The 19,265-nt window shown below is 44.6% G+C and overlaps 1 protein-coding gene across 3 annotated transcripts in view; it reads left to right on the top strand.

Moving 5' to 3' along the window:
- Positions 1-19,265, top strand: part of Lmpt (four and a half LIM domains protein limpet) — a 405,187-nt gene that overhangs the window by 99,860 nt on the left and 286,062 nt on the right. Inside the window, exon 1 of one of the 3 annotated variants that reach the window (XM_037425051.2) lies at positions 9,363-9,419. The exons of the other annotated variants lie outside the window; for them this stretch is intronic. Coding sequence (XP_037280948.1) covers positions 9,378-9,419 — 42 coding nt within the window. The 5' untranslated portion in view covers positions 9,363-9,377. Of the gene's footprint in view, positions 1-9,362; positions 9,420-19,265 lie in introns of those variants that run through there. 3 annotated transcript variants of the gene reach the window in all.

Below are 19,265 nucleotides of genomic sequence, written 5' to 3'. Positions count from 1 at the left end.
GCCTGGCTATTTTTCCTACGGAGTGCAATAATTTCCAAAAGTAGATGCTCAAGCGTATATAAATATACGAACGGCGCAGCGTGAAAGAGAAGGACGTGAAGGCTTTGGAGGGACAGCTGAGAAAATATACATCACAACAGTATTGGTGGTTTTGCGAAAAAAAAATAGGTGCATAGAAGAAATTGGAAACGTGATGACACCCAAGCTAAATACTACTGAGCGCGTGCGTCACTCTGCAAACTGCTGACCGCTTCTGCCTACGCAACCCAAAAGGAAGACAGCAGAAAAAAAAGAAACAAAAAAATGTAGAAAACTGATCGGCATAGCTGCTACTACGCTGCCAGCTAGAGTGTTCCTGGAATTCCGAGCACTCTAAATCGTCTTTCGACTAATTTTAGAATATTTGGACAGCTCGAGGAGATTTGCCTTCGCGATGGTACTGCCGTTTCGCTTTAGTAGCGCCACGAAATTCGCACTGCGATCGAAAGATGCGCTGAAAGCTTGAATCCAGGGAAGGGTGCCCGCGTTTTGGCACTGGAGGCTGGCGCTACCGATCATTCGGGGAAAGTGGCCTTCCGAAATACGAAGTGGAAGGGCTCTGAAAGTACGAAACAAAGCCAAGACCGAATGCCTAAGTGAACGCGTGGCATATTCAGGTATAGATGAAAAACTGCACTGAATTGTCAGGAGAGGGACTGTGACAGGTTAAGGTAAAGGAAATGATATTACCAAGAAGATAAATATCCAGTTTTCTACCCTGCGCTGACGAAGGCGTGAGGTGAGACAAGACTACAAGAAACGAAAAAAATAGAGAACGTATAAGAAATAAAAAAAATGGGGGACCCTCTAGCTTCGCCTCAAGTAGTTTAACGCGATAGCGAAATCCGGCACCTAGTGCACGCTTCAACCACTAAGTGCATACTTATTAACACGTTTTGTTACATACACACGCACGCAGACAACTACGCCCATAGTATATTGGACCAGCGCATACTATTATCGCCCAATGGTCTCGTTTTCATTGGGACACCTTTCGAACAAAATGCGTTAAAGGGGCCCTGAAACACTTTTCAAGTAACCATGGATTTAATTCACTATAGAAGAGCTTATTGCCTTGCCAATTCAACGCCGCTAAAATTTTAAGAATCTGTCCAGTGCGAGTGGAGTTACAAAGGTTTGGCGCACGCTGCAATTGCATTATCTCTTCTCTCGTCCCAACGAAAGCTCTGGAAGCTAAGCTTGGAAGGGTGGCAGGGCAAAGAGACTACCACGCCTCGTGACATTGACCATTTTTTTTTTCTTCGAATGTGCGGCTTTCTCAGTGAGATCGCGCGCACACGCCTGAACAAGCAGCGGCCTCCCGCGGCTACCTCGGTAATTGGATTTTTCGGTCACAAACGCACAGACAATTTTTCGCTCACAACCAAAGGGGCCGGTGGCGGGTTTTCTGCGACACAAGCTCTTCAACGCTATCGCGTTCAAGAATCTTGCATATCCATGAAGCGAATGATGATGAAGGAGCTTGATCCAGAGCTAAAATCCGGTAAACCGTGATCCTCTGTAGATATGCTCAATCATCATCATATAAAGAATTGACACGAGAGTTGCTGTGGTGTGCTTGTATATGCACGTTATATACACAATGTTTAATATATACATATCAATGTACTATATACAGATATTTACATGCTGATGCAGTATATGTAATTTGTTCAAGAGCTTATGTACGGATCTAATAAGCTCGGAGGAATGCTTCCCTTTTTGTATAATGGCCCTGTGATCCGTAAATACAAAGCCAAAGAATCTTGAAATATAGGATGTAGTGGAAAGTTCGAGAAGGTTCCTGACGGCGAGCCCGCGCTGTAGACGCCTTGCGAGTCCTCCGCGCCGCCACCTTTGCTCCTGCGGTGTTCATAGTGGCTAGTGGTATCAACGCGCACTGAGTGATGTCCGGCGAAAGAAAAAGGAAGCGCATCGAGAGTGAGCGCTATATATAGTCGAGGCCACCTTGCGGTCTCCTACAAAACTAGAGCACGCGCCGAGAGGGGAGCGAGCGTCGCTTGAGCGGTGGTGGCCTGAGCACAGCTGCAACGACGAGAGACAACCCCCTGGCAAAAAGAGCAACCTTTTAAATATGTTCGGGCACCTGTCTTTTATCGTGAAAACGAGAAAAGCGAAGCTAGGCTTGTGCGTGTCAGCCCCACTACTAATATTTATATTTTTCTTTTCTTTTCTCGTTTCATAAATTCGAAGCATTCCTTAGCAAACAGGGGCAGCTTTCAGCGTATCTATCTATCTATCTATCTATCTATCTATCTATCTATCTATCTATCTATCTATCTATCTATCTATCTATCTATCTATCTATCTATCTATCTATCTATCTATCTATCTATCTATCTATCTATCTATCTATCTATCTATCTATCTATCTATCTATCTATCTGTCTGTCTGTCTGTCTGTCCTATCTATCTATCTATCTATCTATCTATCTATCTATCTATCTATCTATCTATCTATCTATCTATCTATCTATCTATCTATCTATCTATCTATCTATCTATCTATCTATCTATCTATCTATCCGCCTACAACATTTAGCTGTCCTGGCCGTTTCGATAATGGTATCAATACTAAAACTGGTATGGCATAACATGACTGTATGACTAGCATAAGTGTCAAGTCGCAACATGAAAATCATGACATGTATGTCTTGAAGGTCATGATTCACATTTCAAGGTATTGCCGCTCTTGCGGTGGGTTCGTTCACAAGACATATTGCAAAACTGGTATGATTTGACATGACTTCATGGCAAACATAAGTGACAGACCCTAACGGGGAAATAATCATTACATGCGTGTCAAATAAAACATGACAGCATGCAAAACTCATAGTGCACTCGCGGTCGTTTCGCTAGCGTCACATATACGAAATTTGATGTTATGTGACGTCAATGTATGGCGAAGGCATATGAATGGTGCAAACTTGACAATAACGACATGCATGTTGTGTAAGAACATGACAACATACCACGCTCATGATGTGCTCGCGGCCGTTTCGCTAGCTTCACATATACCAAATTTTCTATTAGATAACGTGAATGGACGAAGAAGGTATATGACACGTCCAATCATCAGTCTTTCATACCCTTTTCCCCTTCCCCACTACAGGGTAGCCAACCAAAGTCCTTCATGGTTATCACCCCTTTCTTCCTCTCTCTCTGGTCTTGCGCACAATTCTTCCATTGTTTTTTTCTCACCTGAACGCATTTCAGCACCTTTCAACAGACAAGGTTCCTACGAGAAGTGACCAGCGTTAACTCAGCGCTTACAAGAGCAGGCTGGTCTTTTACAAAACAGAAACCACGCGCTGTCCTAATGCTTCCGGAACGTGGGCGAGAAGTTGGAGTGATGGCCCGGAAGAGGCCACCGAGAGGTGTTAATTTTGGCCCGGTTTCCTTTTTCCACTCTTTCTTGCCACGTGAGAAGTCCGAAAAACCGTGCCCAGCTGCGCGGAGATGGGAGCATACTGACAGCCACAACATCAAGAGATATGCATAAAAAAGGCGTACAAAACGGGCGAGAGCACCGGAAGCAAAATAACGGTTCTACAGCGGCTGTGAAAGCTGATGGGCGGTTGTGCCGGTGTTGGTCCACTGACGTCAGTCTTTCTGCGTTTTGAAAGAGGTCAGTGAAAGACGAAAGGTAAAGAGCCTGGTGGCGTTTAAACACGGAGATACGTGGAGCTGCCGATGTATTGTGATTGTGTATGATATCAGCTATGTTATTGGAGGAACAGGGGAAGAGAGTTGGCATCTACGTAGAGGGTTATCTGAGGTATGAGCAGGCAACTAGAGGTGGTCTATTTTGAAAGAAAGAGAGTTATATAATATGTGAAAAGGCAGGTGTGTTAACTGGAAAGCAAGTATTGGTTTTCTATACTCTGCACTAGGGAAGGGGTAAAGAAATACAGAAAGTGAAGGAGTGAGAACTGAAAGAGTGAGGGAGTGAAGCGGAACCACACATACACTGGAATGTCACAATCGTTCAACGAGGTGGCTCGTTCGCAGAAACTTCAAAAACATAAAACAGACTCTGTCATGAGGTGTGAAGTACGAGCTCTTCGCTTGTTCCTTCCCTTGCAAGAGCTTTAGCTTTTGTCTTGATTCATCGCCGGCGCTGACCTCCATTCTGCTCAATCAACGCAAATATTACTAGGCGAAACCACTGATGAGGTCATTCAGGTACCAAGATAATAATAGTTATCAAACGGATGCCTGGCCCTAGCGTTTGCTGCGTAAAGGGGCCCTCGAACAATATTCAACCCCACATTTCCTAGGCACGGGTACGGACAGATAAATTATGGACAGATAGGTGCAACAAAAATGGCAGCAATAGCAGAGCGCAGTCCTAAGGTAGTCTGTCGGGAAAATTCTGATCAGAAGAAAAAAAGATTCCCCCGCTCAACCCAATTTTTGCAGGGTCACATGACCTCGTTTCACTCACCACTTATAGGGTGCCTCGATGTGCTCGGAGGCGCGCCCGAACGTCGAGACACCCTATCCACAAGGTTGCAAAGCGCCGCCAATGATATCAGCTTAGAACTCCTTCGCAAAGAAAGCTTGCACAACATTTTTGGTACTCCTGTCTAACGTATTGTTGATTCTGTTGCCATAGTAAAAAAAAAACGTGGTACCTGCCACATGATGCCTGCATTGTCATAACCTGTACGTGCGCTACTACTTTGCAGCGAGGCTTTGTCCGGGGCTCTTTGCAATGATATTCCTTGTCACTCTCTGCTCTCTTTCTGAGAAGGTAACTTGTGGAACGACTTTTGTAGAGAAGCATGGTTTCCACTGCGCAGCTTGTTCAGTTGAGAAGCCCGATGAATTACTAGGCTGCAGCGACATCGATTCAACGGAGGAGGTTACTTGCACCTTTTCAACAACAATCAAGAGCATACCGAAAGTGCGCATTGAGGAAGCTCCGAAACGTACTTAAGCAGGAGGAGGAAAGAGAGGGAGAAGCCTTTTGTATAGACATCCCACCCGCAGGTGGGAAAGTATCATAAGAAAAATGGAGCCTGTGTTTCAGTCGTTCTTTGTAGTTGCAGTGATCTTACTTTCTAGCAATCCTGTATGCTTGGGGTCCATGAAAAACAATAAAAGAAAGATGAAACCCAATAGTTATCTTAATTTTGATTCCGTGCCGTGCTTATGCAGCTTTCAATTCCAGTAAAAGTGTGTTACTCGGTGTCAGTCGTGAGACATGACAATATAATGCCAATCCCAATCTTTGAAAACACACACACACACACACACACACACACACACACACACACACACACACACACACACACACACACACACACACACACACACACACTTACACAAACATCTGTGGTGCTCGCATACCTTCACGGTTACGGAGAGCACTACCGCGGGTGTGTGTGTGTGTGTGTGTGTGTGTGTGAAGGGAGGGGGGAAAGAAGCCGCTGATGGAGTGGCAGCTTTCATTTTATTTATTTATTTATTCATTTATCTATCTATTTCTTTATTTATACAGTTTGCCAAAAGGCCGACATAGGTTGGAGTACTGAAATACACTTCACACATTGTTCAAAGCACTACGCAGAAAAATCAGCATAGGTATTGCATCTGGCAGCTTTAAACAAAACTACACCATACAGACCATACAAATCATAATGCGAACGAAAAGGAAGTCTAGCGAAAAGTACAAGGCGCAAATGTATTCAAGTTCTACACAGTAGTGCCCAACATTGAGCGAATAGTAACACAATCACTGCGCTCGACAGACACTGTTCTATATGCTTCAATGTTATATTCACCAAAATCAGAAACTTTTTATTACGTACAATTATTTTAACTAAAGTCAAAGCACACAATCCGCCTATCACAGTGAAAAAAAAAGAAATGTACAACGCTTTTATCAAGTTACATGGAATAAAAGTAGGCCAGTGCCATTTTTTCAAATTCCTCTGAAGAGGTAATTTCAGTTATATTATGCGGTAGCACGTTTTATTCTTCAATCGTTTTTGCGAAGAGAGAGTATTTAAAGGTGTCCACCTTTGTAGGTATAGGTACAAATTGATACTGATGGCTCGATAGGACAGACCCTGAAATACGTGACATTCTGTTTTGTGTTTATCAGTGAAGGTTAGGTTAAAGCAAGCGTGTTTCATTAGGTGAAAGAGTTTTAATCTAGCCACTTTCCGCCGCAATGGAAGCCCAGGCATGTTTAATTGAGTGAGCATTTTGGTCACTGATTCTGTATACCTATATTTAGACACAATAAATCTTACTGCGCGTCTAAGTATAATTTTTCTCAATTTTCTTTATACCGTTCTTCCTATGCGGATCCCATATTATGCTTACGCATTCAAGTTCGGGTCGTATTAGAGTTATGTATACAGTCAGTTTAACACCTCGGGAGGCAAGTTTGAGCTTACGCCTTTGTGTCGAATCTTGACCTCTGTCGTGTTACACAAGTTAGTAATATGCTTTTCCGAAGAAAAGAAATCAGATATCGTAATACCGAAGCACCTTAAGTGCCTCACTTGTGTTAATGACTTACCATCAAGCATATAAATATAAACTAAGACATTTTTGTTTTCATAGGCAGTCTCGCATATACTGTATTCTCTTGGTTTACTTTCATTTTTCCATCGTGTGCATCAATTAGAAATTAATTGTAGTGCTGAAGCTAACTCTATCTGATCATTATAAAATGATATTTTAGAATATGTTAGGAAATTGTCCGCAAATAGGCGAACGCTTATTTTGCTGCTAAGGTCATTTGTAATGCCATTGTTATAACAAAGAAAAAAAAACAGGTCCTGATACCGACCCCTGCGGGACGCCAGATGTTACATTTAAGGTTTTCGATTTCTTCCCTTTGACTTTCACGTATTGCGTTCTGTTAGCCGGATATGAATAAATTCACTGAACAACATCTAAATAACTCCAAGATCAAGTAGTTTACCATGTAAAAATGAGTGCAAAACGCGGTCAAAAGCTTTCAATAGGTCCAAGCAAACTCCGACAATCTGACTCGTTTCTTTGATTGCCTGAGCAAAATCACGCTTTGTTTCTGCAAGCTGTGTGATTGTGGACAAGCGGTTTCTTAATCCACGCTGGTTAGTATTAAACCTGTGTGCGCCTTTGATATAACTGAACAATATTTTTGATAGTATATACTCGAAAATTTTATAGGATGCAGATGTAATGAATATTGGTCTATAATTTTCTACTTTATGTTTATCACCTGTTTTCTGTACTGGTTACAACTCGCGCCATTAGCCAGCCGCACGATAATTTGTGCTGTTCAAGAGAAGCATGGAAAATTATCAGTAGGTGCTTAACAATCCATTTTGTATATCTTCGCAGAAAATCGTTAGGGATTCCATCCTGACCAGGTGATTTGACAGCTTGCTGTCACGTGGTAAATAACTCGCAAAGTTAAAAGTTGCGTTATAAAAAAAAATTCCTCTCGAGGTAAAACTGAATTTTGAAATCCTTTTATTACGCGCCTCGGAGGTGGTGGTAAAACTATGCCATTTACTCCAGCACGAGGTAGTAGTTTGAAACGCGAGAGAGTTTTCATGGGTAAAAACCCTCAACTTGGATGGTTTTTGTAACAGTGTTTCATTTATCCAGGCTTGCACGTTCTTCCGTCATTTTAACCCGCATTTGTTACGCAGAGTGCCACTACGCGCAGATACAGTCGGCAGAGGTGCAGTGACTTCGCTGCGTGACTAAAGTACTAAATAATTTGATATCAGCGTTCAGACTTATGCTCAACTTACCCCTAGCCTTCAGTCAATGCAAGCCACAAATACAAATAAGTACTCCAAAAGTGCTGGAGGGTCCCTTTAAGGCATTCTTATCATTCTGTTTACTGCGGGACAACTGCCGTTACTGGCGCAAGCTTTTAGTAATCTCACCTTCCAATTTTCGCATTCTGATGCAAAACTTTTATGAAAAAATGAAACGTTTCATTGAAAACCGTCGACTTGCAAACTCATAAAGATGTTTAAAGCCTCGAGGACGAAGTATGGGCAATGTATGAAATGAGTTGACTCCGATAAACTTTTTTAAATGAAGAAACAAACAAAGACCTCTGTGGTAACCCATGCAGTTTTGCGACCCAATCGGCATCACCTCCAACAGATTTCCAATCACTTTTTTGCGATTACGGTAATACAAACTGAGGCTGACGTCACAAGAGCCGGGGAACGGGCAGGAGCGTGACAGAGACGGCAGTACACGGCGGGCTATATGTATATAGGCGAGCGAGCGTCCACTTGTTTTAAACGCCGCTCGGCCCCGGGGTTTGCTCGAACCCGCCGACGCAGCAGCAAAAGAAGGTGTGGGGGGGACGGCGGCGCCGGTTGCCAACTTTGTTCGCCCTCGCCCTTTTTCAAATCTCGAGGCACCAACGGTGAGTGAGGTCTCGGCTGGTGCTCGGACGCCGGTGCCAAACAGTCTGCGCTGGCTTTCCGCGCCAGGGCACTGATCTCGGTCCCACACTGGCAGCCAAACCGTTTGGAATCAAGCGGAGAGCCCACCTGTGATGTCAAGAAGTGAGTGTACGAAGCTCAAACAGACTCGGCCAGCTTCCCGTACCCGTATGCATATTTCCATTCAATCGGTTCTTGGCTCTCATATTTAAACAACGCTTTGTGTTTTCAGCTGTGGTCGGTGCGGTTGTTGCTGAACTTCGCGTGTTCTGCTGACTACGGTACCATCGGATGGAATTGTGTGTCATAGTCAGAAGGATAAACTGTGTTGCGCCGAATTCAAGCTGAAAAGTGAACACCTCGCTGACGGTCATTGTTCCCTGAAGATCCATGACATAGGAGCCTTGTCCCCTCGTTCAATCACGGCTTCATATACATTGCAGTGATTTGTGAACATTGCTGATACGGAAGCAGACAGTGAGGCATGAGAAAATCGAAGAGTCAGTGGCCATTTACGGACAGTTGAGTGCGCCTGACGACCACTCGAACAAACAACCACTCGTGGTGATACATTCTTCAACGGTACTTGACCCTTTGGTGTTTTTTGAGGCATACCACACTTTTTGTCTAGAAACTCCCGCTGTACTTCTCTGTCGTAGTTATTTCTGAATGTGTGACGCAGAAGACTGGCGAAGAAAATTGAAAAAGTGTGCGAAGTGAACAGCTCCAACCTGATGTGCGGAGTGAGGCGTAAGGTTCCTACGACGGCGAGCGCCCTCGACGTGCCAGTTCGTGTCCGTGGCCCACGAAGCTACCGCAGCGGGTGCGACGAGAGCGACAGCTGCGTGTTCTGCCGCTCGACAGCGCAGCCAGCGACCGGAGTCTGTCGCTAACGATATGTGTTGCTTCAGCCCGGCACACGCGATCCTAACGCGTCTTGTGAGTAAATCTTTACAGAGGATCTCATCCTATCCTATTTTAATCTATCTATCTATCTATCTATCTATCTATCTATCTATCTATCTATCTATCTATCTATCTATCTATCTATCTATCTATCTATCTATCTATCTATCTATCTATCTATCTATCTATCTATCTATCTATCTATCTATCTATCTATCTATCTATCTATCTATCTATCTATCTATCTATCTATCTATCTATCTGTCTATCTATCTATCTATCTATCTATCTATCTATCTATCTATCTATCTATCTATCTATCTATCTATCTATCTATCTATCTATCTATCTATCTATCTATCTATCTATCTATCTATCTATCTATCAGATATCTATCTATCTATCTCTCTATCTATCTATCTATCTATCTATCTATCTATCTATCTATCTATCTATCTATCTATCTATCTATCTATCTATCTATCTATCTATCTATCTATCTATCTATCTATCTATCTATCTATCTATCTATTGTCTGTTACGTCCTTTATGTGCTCGGAGTAGCAAAGAAAAGGACAGAATGAGTAGAAAATTGGCACACCTGTTTTCGATCGTATCGGAAGGCGTTAAATGAAGGACTAATATTTTAATTGTTGAACTTCGGCATTGGCTTTTCTTTTTGTACAATCTAGAGATAAGTTATAAAACTTATCTAAGTAATTCATTATTAGACGAGGTGGACATCTTGTTTAAATATTCATTTATTTATTACCGCAGCGACTGCGTGACTAATTCTAGAGATTGGCAACGATTGTGACAAGTATGCCACGTTACTCTGCGCAATCTTTATTGAAATATGTTCTAAGGTAACAGAAGTTATTACATAAGTGAAGCAGTTCTTGGGCTTGTGCTTTTTGGAGCCAAGCATTCCGATTGAAACGCACGGGAAGTTAAATTTCAAAGCTGATTTTACTTTGACTGCACTCTCCTATAGTGTGAATCATGAAGTGTGAAAAAGAAACGGTGGTCTACCGTTCGTCACACGAGGGCCTGCCCATGAGCCCGCATGGTGGTTCTCCTGAAGATCGACATTGAAACTGCTAAACGCAGAAGACAAATAACTCTTGCGCGATGTGTGGTAGACTGTATCATATATGATCTCAGACTCCGTGCGAAAATGGTCTACGGTGTACGGTTGTATCCGCGCATGAGTACGGTGTACCGTATACGGTTGTATACGGTTGTATACCATACTCGCATGAGGATCATTGGGTTTGTCGTACGTGAAGTATATTTGCCACGTGAATTGGTACGGATAAATAAGTTTAATCCCCTCCTCTTCCTTCACTCTTTTTTGTACGACTATGAGGCACTTTCGGTTTGTAAACACTGTATTGTGCGCCATACTATATGCTTGGTCTTAGGCAAACATGCACACCGCTGACTTGCTTCTTTATTTACGATAGGCCGATGTACGCGTCAAAATTTCCGGCCTTCTTATTGAACAGTAGGAACCTAATGTAATGGTCAATATCATCTACGGCAGTTACAACCTATTTTCCTGATTCCTAAAAGCTTTGTACGCTGCGTCAATATTTGAGCACATATAAGCATTTCTGCGTTTTACAAGCAGCGCCATTCATTCGTGAATACCCCTGATTCATTGACGGCACAAAACTATTCAAAGGTAGCATTCATCGCCAGCAGAGGAACGTTGGAATAACAAACATTTCTTACGAGCATTTCTGGGATGGATTCGTCCAAGTGCTTCTAAGCCTGCAAGGCATCACAATTTATTTCGGTTTCACGTCAAGTTCAGAGAGCCTGCTTACATAACGTATGAATACTTGGCTTGTACGATATGGTCCCACTACATCTTTTCATATTTATTATTTGACGTTCCTCCACGTTTCTGCACGTTTCTCGTATCTGAGGTATGTGAGAAGCAAAACAACACCGTACTGTTATGCATGTGCTTTCTCTGTTTTATTACTAGTCATACATCGAACGTCATTTCTAGGTTAGGCCGAATCGCTTCGCTCGCATAGTCGTTGGGCAGCATTGAATGCCTTCTCCTCTCAGCATAATCGTTCCTTCCGGGCCAGCCGAAGAGTGAGAACAATATAAACAATGCAGAAAAATATCACACACTTTAGGTGCTAGTACATTTTATTTGATAAGTCTGACATAAAATCTATATTATACAGGGCTTGCATAGAGATGTTAAAGCACGAAACGAATTTCACATAACATGAATATTGTAACACGACATTGTACACGGCATGTCATATGAAATCACACAGACGTGATCGTTCCGCAGCGTTCGTGCGTGTAAGGTTCTGCTTTTCACTTTAAGAAATGCGCTGTCGTTGAAGTGACAATGAAAACTGCTCGGCGGAAATTACAAGGCGTGTGTACTGAGGCAGCTGCAACGCTGACTGACCGACCGACCGACCGACCCAACGAACAAAGAAACAAACACGCAAAATGAATAAATAAATGAATAAATAAATAAACAAATAAATAACTAAAGTACAGACAGACAGACAGACAGACAGACAGACAGACAGACAGACAGACAGACAGACAGACCAATAACTCCATTTATATGTCAAGGAGACTATTTTGAAAGTGGTACACTTATCGCGAGTTTTAACATTTCTCTTTGGCAACAAAACGCGTTGTTCCTCGCACTCAGGGGCACTCAGTATAGGCGAATGTGAGCAAATTACCACAGCCTGGATTGTAGTCCAAACGAAATGACGTATTGAAATTCGCACGGGTCTTGCTTGTACCCAATATCTATACACATCATGGCGACAGATCGTGAACAACGATCAACAAGCATCGACTGTGGTGCGCTAGCTGCTTTGTTCAGAAAAAATCTTAAATGCGAAGCCGGGACGACGATGAAGTGTTTCTGCCGTAGAACACTGCTGTCCGTATCTGTAATTTTTTAAGTTTTTCTGTGGCTTTGTAAAAGACATCGTTCCAGTGACTGTGGCGATGGACGTGGATTCGCCTGGGCTTCCACCGCAACCATCGACGTCGTCTGCAGCTACTACGAGAAAGCGTGCGGGCCACCCGAGTGATGCCGAGAGCAAGGACACGCTGATTTACTCTGCGGCCAGCGACGAAAGCTCCGACGAAGGCGACTTCATGCCTGTGAAAAGGCGTCAGCAAAAAAGAAGACTAGTGATGCCGTCTTCATCAACAAGTAAGAATACTACGAAGAAGCGAGAGCCAACAATATACACAAATCTGTGCCTGTCAATGTGGCTCATAGTCTCAACTGGCTCAATCGTCAAGCGACGTCTAGGTCTCTTGAGGAACTCGCCCAGGGACAGATCACGGACGTGTGGATCAATGGCCGTAAGAATATCCTCGCCATACACGTCACTCAACGAAGCACATTGGAAGTGTTGTGCAACGTCAAGATGTTGGATAACATTAATGTTCACTAATACATACCTGATGGCCACGACTCTACTTCAGGCGTCATTTACGATGTCGACGTTTGCATGTCGATGTCGACATTTGCAACGAAAGTGACTTTGCTGCTCTCATAAAACCGGTGTCTGCAGAACTGACCATACTGCAAGCCCGTCGCCTTGGCAAATCACGCTGCGTGAAGCTCGTGTTCAAGGGAGACAGCCTTACATCGCAAGTCGACCATTTTCTACACAAAGTGCGACCCTTCGTACCGAAGCCCCTTCAATACCGAAAATGGTATACATTGGGACATGCCAGTGCTGTTTGTACAAACCTGCCTGTGTGCTCGCTATGCTCAGAATCACATAGCGCAGACACTTGTCAGGCAGCACTTCGAAAATGTCGAAACTGTCATGGCCCTCACGAAGCATCGTTGAAAGATTGCCGAAGCATGAAAAAAGTAATGCAAGTGTGGAGGCAAATGGTCCGGGACGGCTCCACTCACTGGGAGGCCGCTGCGAAAGTGTGACGCCGGCGGTCTCGTCGCCGAAGGCCCCTGAGGAGGACCAGTTCTGAAGCAAGGACTGCACCTCACCAAATGATCGCCGGCATACTACCTCAATCATCCAGACACGCCGACAACAAATCATCCAAGCAAGACAAGAGCATCACCGGCTCGCCTGAAGCATGGCCAGCGCTGCCAACGATAGACCCGCCGTTTGAGACGCCACATCGCTCGTCTACAATCAGTTCGGAACTAGAATGCGGTGATAGTCGCGATAAAGAAATCGTAGCCATGGTAAAGGCCCTTATGAATACCATTTGTATGCTCCTCACTAGCATTGACAGTCCGGCTGCTAAGAGTGCATTTCAGTTGGTGGATGCGTTGAAGCCGGTGCTATCAAGTCTAGAAAGGCAGTATGGCTCCTCCTCTGCAAGCCTTTCGTAAAAAAGTCAAAGGAGATTCGATATTTCAGTGGAGTGACCGAGGCCTCAAGACCCATATTTCTGATATCCGACAATTTGTGCTTAAAAAACAGTTTCCAATTATTGTTATCTGTGAACCACGGCTACACAATGCAATACGACTATTCAGGTACGAAGCCTTCAAGTCCGCTACCTGCAACGAACAGAGTGAAGCCATTGTATATACTAGATGCGACCTTACCTATATAGAGCACTGCGTCGCACCTCACGATGACAACCAGTATGTCTGCTTGACAGTAAAACGTAGAGACCTCAATTTCACGCTAGTAGGCGCATATATATGACCTTCAAGCCGTTTTGAACCTGAAAGACTACGTGCACTGTTAACAACCACACCTGTACCATGGATCATCACCGGAGATTTCAATGCCCACCACCCACTATGGGGAAGTTAGAAGACAGACCGTCGCGGGAGGCAAGTATTCTCCTTTGCTCTGGAGCAGCAGCTGCTTTGTGTAAACGATGGAAGCCCAACGTTTCTACGGGGAACGACATACAGCAGCTGCCTTGACTTGACATTTGTGTCACGAAGCCTAAATGGAAAGGTTAAGTCATTCGCAGACTATGAAACTCATGGAAGCTACCTCGTACCTACTTATTTAAAGATCAATGGCCTGGAAAAATCGCAAAACTACGACACTTCGACTCGCATCGACTGGAGAAAGTTCAGGTTACTGACGGAAGAGAGGTGTGAAGAAAATGAAGCACCTCCTCTTGACACCATCGATGATATGATTAGAGGTGCTGCTCAAGAAGCGACTTATTATATTGAACATACTTCAAAATATTGTCAACATGAAGTGGAAATGGAACGGCTCTGAGTGATCCGTCGTCGTGCAGAACGAAGATGGAGGCAAGGTGCCCACTGAAAAAAAAATCAGCGGCGAATAATTTCACTTCAGTCCTTTCGGTGGAAATGTCTGTGCGAATCGTTGGATCCACACAAGCCTTTGCCATGGGCATGGAGGATTGTACGGGGCCTACCAACATCGCCACATCAACATCGCCCCTTCAAGTGTCTGTCTCTCCACCAAGGCCACACCGAAATAGAAGTAGTAGAAAATTTCTGCATAAAAGTTGCAGGTCAGGCGTCCGTGTGCACCACGCGTCACCTAGAAAACGCTCCAGTCCCCAGAGATTCAAGAATGGACACCTTTTTTTCTCTAGAGGAACTCCAAGCGGCCTTGATGGCATGCAAGCGATCTTCATCGCCTGGTCCGGATGGGATCACGTACATGGCTCCGTGCAACCTCGGAGAAGCAGCTCGACGGGCTTTTCTATCCGTGTACAACGACTCGTGGAGCAGCGGATTTGTTCCTCATTCGCGGAAATCCAGCTGCCTCGTCCTGGGCTCAAACCAGGTAAATCTCCTCTGGACTTGACCTCTTATCGCCCCATCGCGCTTACCAGCTATTTCGGGTAAGTGATGGAGAGCATGATTTTGACTTGCCTAGAGTGGTACCTGGAACACCACGAGGTATACCCTGATGCTATGAGGGGCTTCCGGTGTGGGTGGTCCACAATTGATAACTGTATTGACCTGGTCTCGTCTTTGTCTCATCAAAAAAAAACTGAAATGTTTATCTGCGGCGTTGTTCTTGGACGTGAAAGGTGTATACGATAATGTATCATGTAAAGCCATTCTGGATGTCATGGAAAAAGTTGGATTAGGGGGTCGGGATTACCAATGGATCGACAGCTATTTCAAATGGAGAACTTTCTTTGTACAGACGGAGAATGGCACAACAACGCATCATTGCATCCGTCGTGGTGTGCCTCAAGGTGGTGTTCTTAGTCCCACACTTTTCAATCTAGCGCTCCTCGGCCTGGTTGACGTACTTCCAGAGTCAGTCCATCTATCAATATATGCAGATGACATCTGCCTCGGGGCGTCAGGCGTAACACGTCTTCATTTGCGTGCCAGGCTTCAGAGAGCATCTACACTAGCGTCAAAGTACCTGGAAGAACGAGAACTAGAGCTGTCTTCAGAGAAGTGCTCGTTTATAGCATTCACGCATAAGGCGATGAGTCCATATGTTATTAAAATCAACAGACACACGATCAACTACGTGAAAACACACCGATTATTGGGAGTCATAGTTGATCGCGACCTCTCCTGGAGCCCTCACATCGCCCACATGAAAATGAGACTCACCATGATCACCCACGTGCTGAGGTTTTTTGCTGGCAAAATGTGGGATGCATCGGCACGAGCAATGCTTCAACTTTACACTGTTCTGTTCTTTAGTTATATGCGCTACAGCTTCCTCTGCTTTGCGGGATCCGAAGAGCAAACTTGCGCGTCCTCCTGTCGATCCAAGGCCAAGCACTTCGAATATGCCTTGATCTTCCGAGGTGTGCGTCTAACCACCGACAGTCATCATTACGCGTGATTATCCAGTCAACGCATACATCCGCGTAGACACTTTGAGAATGCACATAAAACCTTTCGCTCGGCTTCCATCTCATCACCTCGCCTCACTTCTAACTGTTAGGCCCAACTCAGCGTTCAGCGCAACTGTAGCTCAGCATTGCGCAGTGCTTCCATTGCACTTCACGCATGCAGCACGGCCGCCGTTACCATTTTGGTTCCTTCACCCACTCAAAGCCCTTCTTACAATTCCTGGCATCCAAAATAAGAAAACGTCGTTGCATCTAGCCCTGAAGCAGGCCACATTACTCTTCCTGTAAGAGAAGCACGACGGACGCCTTCATATTTACACGGATGGCTCTGTGTCTTCAGTAAGCTCAGCAGGGGCGGTGGTTACTCCTGCGAGGCACATCACAATTAAATTCATGACATGGCATTTGACGTCGTCGACAGCTGCAGAACTCACAGCCATACGTGCAGCTCTGGAGTTTATTGTTGAAGAACTACCTTTATGTATTTATTTATTTATTTATTTATTTATTTATTTATTTATTTCTGTGCTACTACGAAAAATGAAGCGAAGGCAATAGGCTAAAAGCCTGAATAAGGGCCTTTGCTCCAAGTGCAGTAAGGCAGGCATGCCATCATAAGCATTTTGCAGGATACAGATGAAAAATACAAAAATATACAAACATACAAAAGGTACATGTGCAAATACTGTAACACATACAACAGGAAGAAAATGTTATATCTAGTAAGCAAATATATACATAACGATCGTAATGTTCTACATACCAATCAGACAATAGTTGCGGTTTCTCATCGCTATTGCAAAAGGTATACAAAAATAACAATATACACAGGGAAGCCTAGGAAAAAGAACACATACAAAAAAGCTTCAGATACTACTTAGGCAAAGAGGAAACATAGAACGATAGTCAAGAAAATTCAATGTTCTTTTCAATCACTACCATCCTGGTTGTATGCTTAAAAACTGTGCAATCTATATCTAGGAGCCTGTCGATTTCGAACCTTCGGGAACATAGTCTATCTTCTCAGACTCTAAGGCAGCTCTTCACTGTCTTATGTCACCCTTTCGCCATGGACCTAATGAACAGTTAGTAGCTAAAATAAGGCTTCTTCATCACCAAACAATCGAGAAACAGCACATAATAGTGTATCAGTGGATACCAGGTATATACCATCATATACCTCAGTATCAGTATATACCATTGCGGTATATATGGCAATGACCGCACAGATGAGGCCGCCTGATCTGCACACGACGGTATCCGATACACAGCCATCCCGTTCTCAAGAACCGACGCCGCTCCAAAACTTCGTTCGTTTGCACATGATCTCACACTGGTACAGTTGAACTCGACAGAATTCACTGTTATGACCGTCGTCAGTAGGCGCCATGCTGTCGCTGAGAAGCGTAGCCGGGCAGCGCTCCCACGCCTGGAACCCCAGTTCTCTCGGAACCAGCGTCCAGAGCTGACGGGGGAGCGGCGCTCTTTTAATCCTCAAACAAGTAGCCGACTGGCCAGCTGCCTATACCCGCCAGGTATTGTCCCTGCTAGCCGGAGGATGAGACGTCCTGTCGCCACGACGCCGTAAGCCGTTCCAGAGAGAACAACAAAGACAGCATCTTCCTTTGAAGAAACCGCGGCCACCGCCACAAATTCCCCTGCTAATTAAGCGGACAGATCGGCGGACCTTTTGATGTATGCTGTCAGGAGCTTGGGACCCCTCGACCAGCGGCACACACACGACGAGGAAGAGCCCTTCTAGCGCCACCTTGCAGTGCAGTGATCACGACTCAATATTGGATGTTTACGTGGGCCGTGCATGCTCGTACCCCTCGCCTGTTGTGTGTGTGTGATCGGTGTTCCACTCAAGAAGAAGGAGCCCGATAGGGCTTATAACGACGCCACAGAGTGCGGGACGTCGCTTTGAACCGTGTAACGGTTCAACCACCATGCTCGTGGTTCGTGAACTCCTTACCTCATGCTGTAAATAATTGTAAATAGCGCCATAAACCTGTTTGTTTTTTCGTATCCCCATCTTGTGAGCGTTCGTTTTCGCAACCCGAAGCTACACCACGCTACCACAAAAGACCGGGCAGACCCTGGTCCGAAACAACTGGTGGTCAGCGCTGGGACTCGGAGCGACTACTGGTAAACAGTGCTGAGATCAGCAACAACTGAGGTGTACAGCGGTGGGATCCACGACAACTGGTGCCAGTGGTGGGATACGACTCAGCACCAAGATCACAACAGGTGGGCAGCGGTCGGATACGAAGCTACAAGTGACAACAACAGTCGGCCCAAGAAAAGCAGCGGGCTCGAGACATGCATCACGTATTGGTGAGTGTTTGGCTTTTCCTTTGAGTGAACCAGGTTCTAAAAGAGGGTTAAATTTTAGAACTTGTAGTTAACTTTGCCGAAAGACTCAGTTTCGCCGTTTCGGGAAGTTGTTTGTGGAAATAGCGAGCACTCATTACGATCATGAACTTACGGGAGCTGCAGAAGTCAGACTTGTTGCTGTTGTGGGAGGAATTGGGGATCGATACGAAGGGTTTGGCACGAAAAGCCATCATCATAAAAGCGAATAATGATTTGGGCGCTCATGATGAGGAACTAAGTGAAGAATGGGACCTCATCATTGAAAGAAAGTTAAGAGCAGCTCAGATGGATGGAAAGGGAGAAGACGAAAAACTAGACCTCGAGTTGAAGTTTTTCAAACAATATAAAGAGTTGAGTAAGAGGTTGGGACCCCAGCGAGGAGCTCTTCTTCTCGACAGTGATCCAGAGTTCGAGATGTCTAGGTACATCCAGCCATATGAGATATCATGGGATATGGGCCTGTATCTTAGACTCTTTGAAAGAAAGTGTAGTCAACTGGAGTGTGAGCGAGACACCTGCTCTCAGAAGCTGCGCATGGTTCTGCCATACGAGGCAGCGGATGTTTTTGCGCGACTCAGTGAGCAGCACGCGAACAACTACGAAGTGTGGAAAGCAGAGCTAATCAGGAGATTTGGAAGTTCTGTTAGCCAAAATAAAAAAAGACTCGCACCGGAGTCTGAA

This window comes from Rhipicephalus microplus, chromosome 5 (genome assembly GCF_043290135.1).
Source record: "Rhipicephalus microplus isolate Deutch F79 chromosome 5, USDA_Rmic, whole genome shotgun sequence".
Classification (NCBI taxonomy): Eukaryota; Metazoa; Arthropoda; class Arachnida; order Ixodida; family Ixodidae; genus Rhipicephalus; species Rhipicephalus microplus.
Note: the sequence above shows the minus strand (reverse complement) of the source record. Positions and strands in the feature narration are given on the sequence as shown.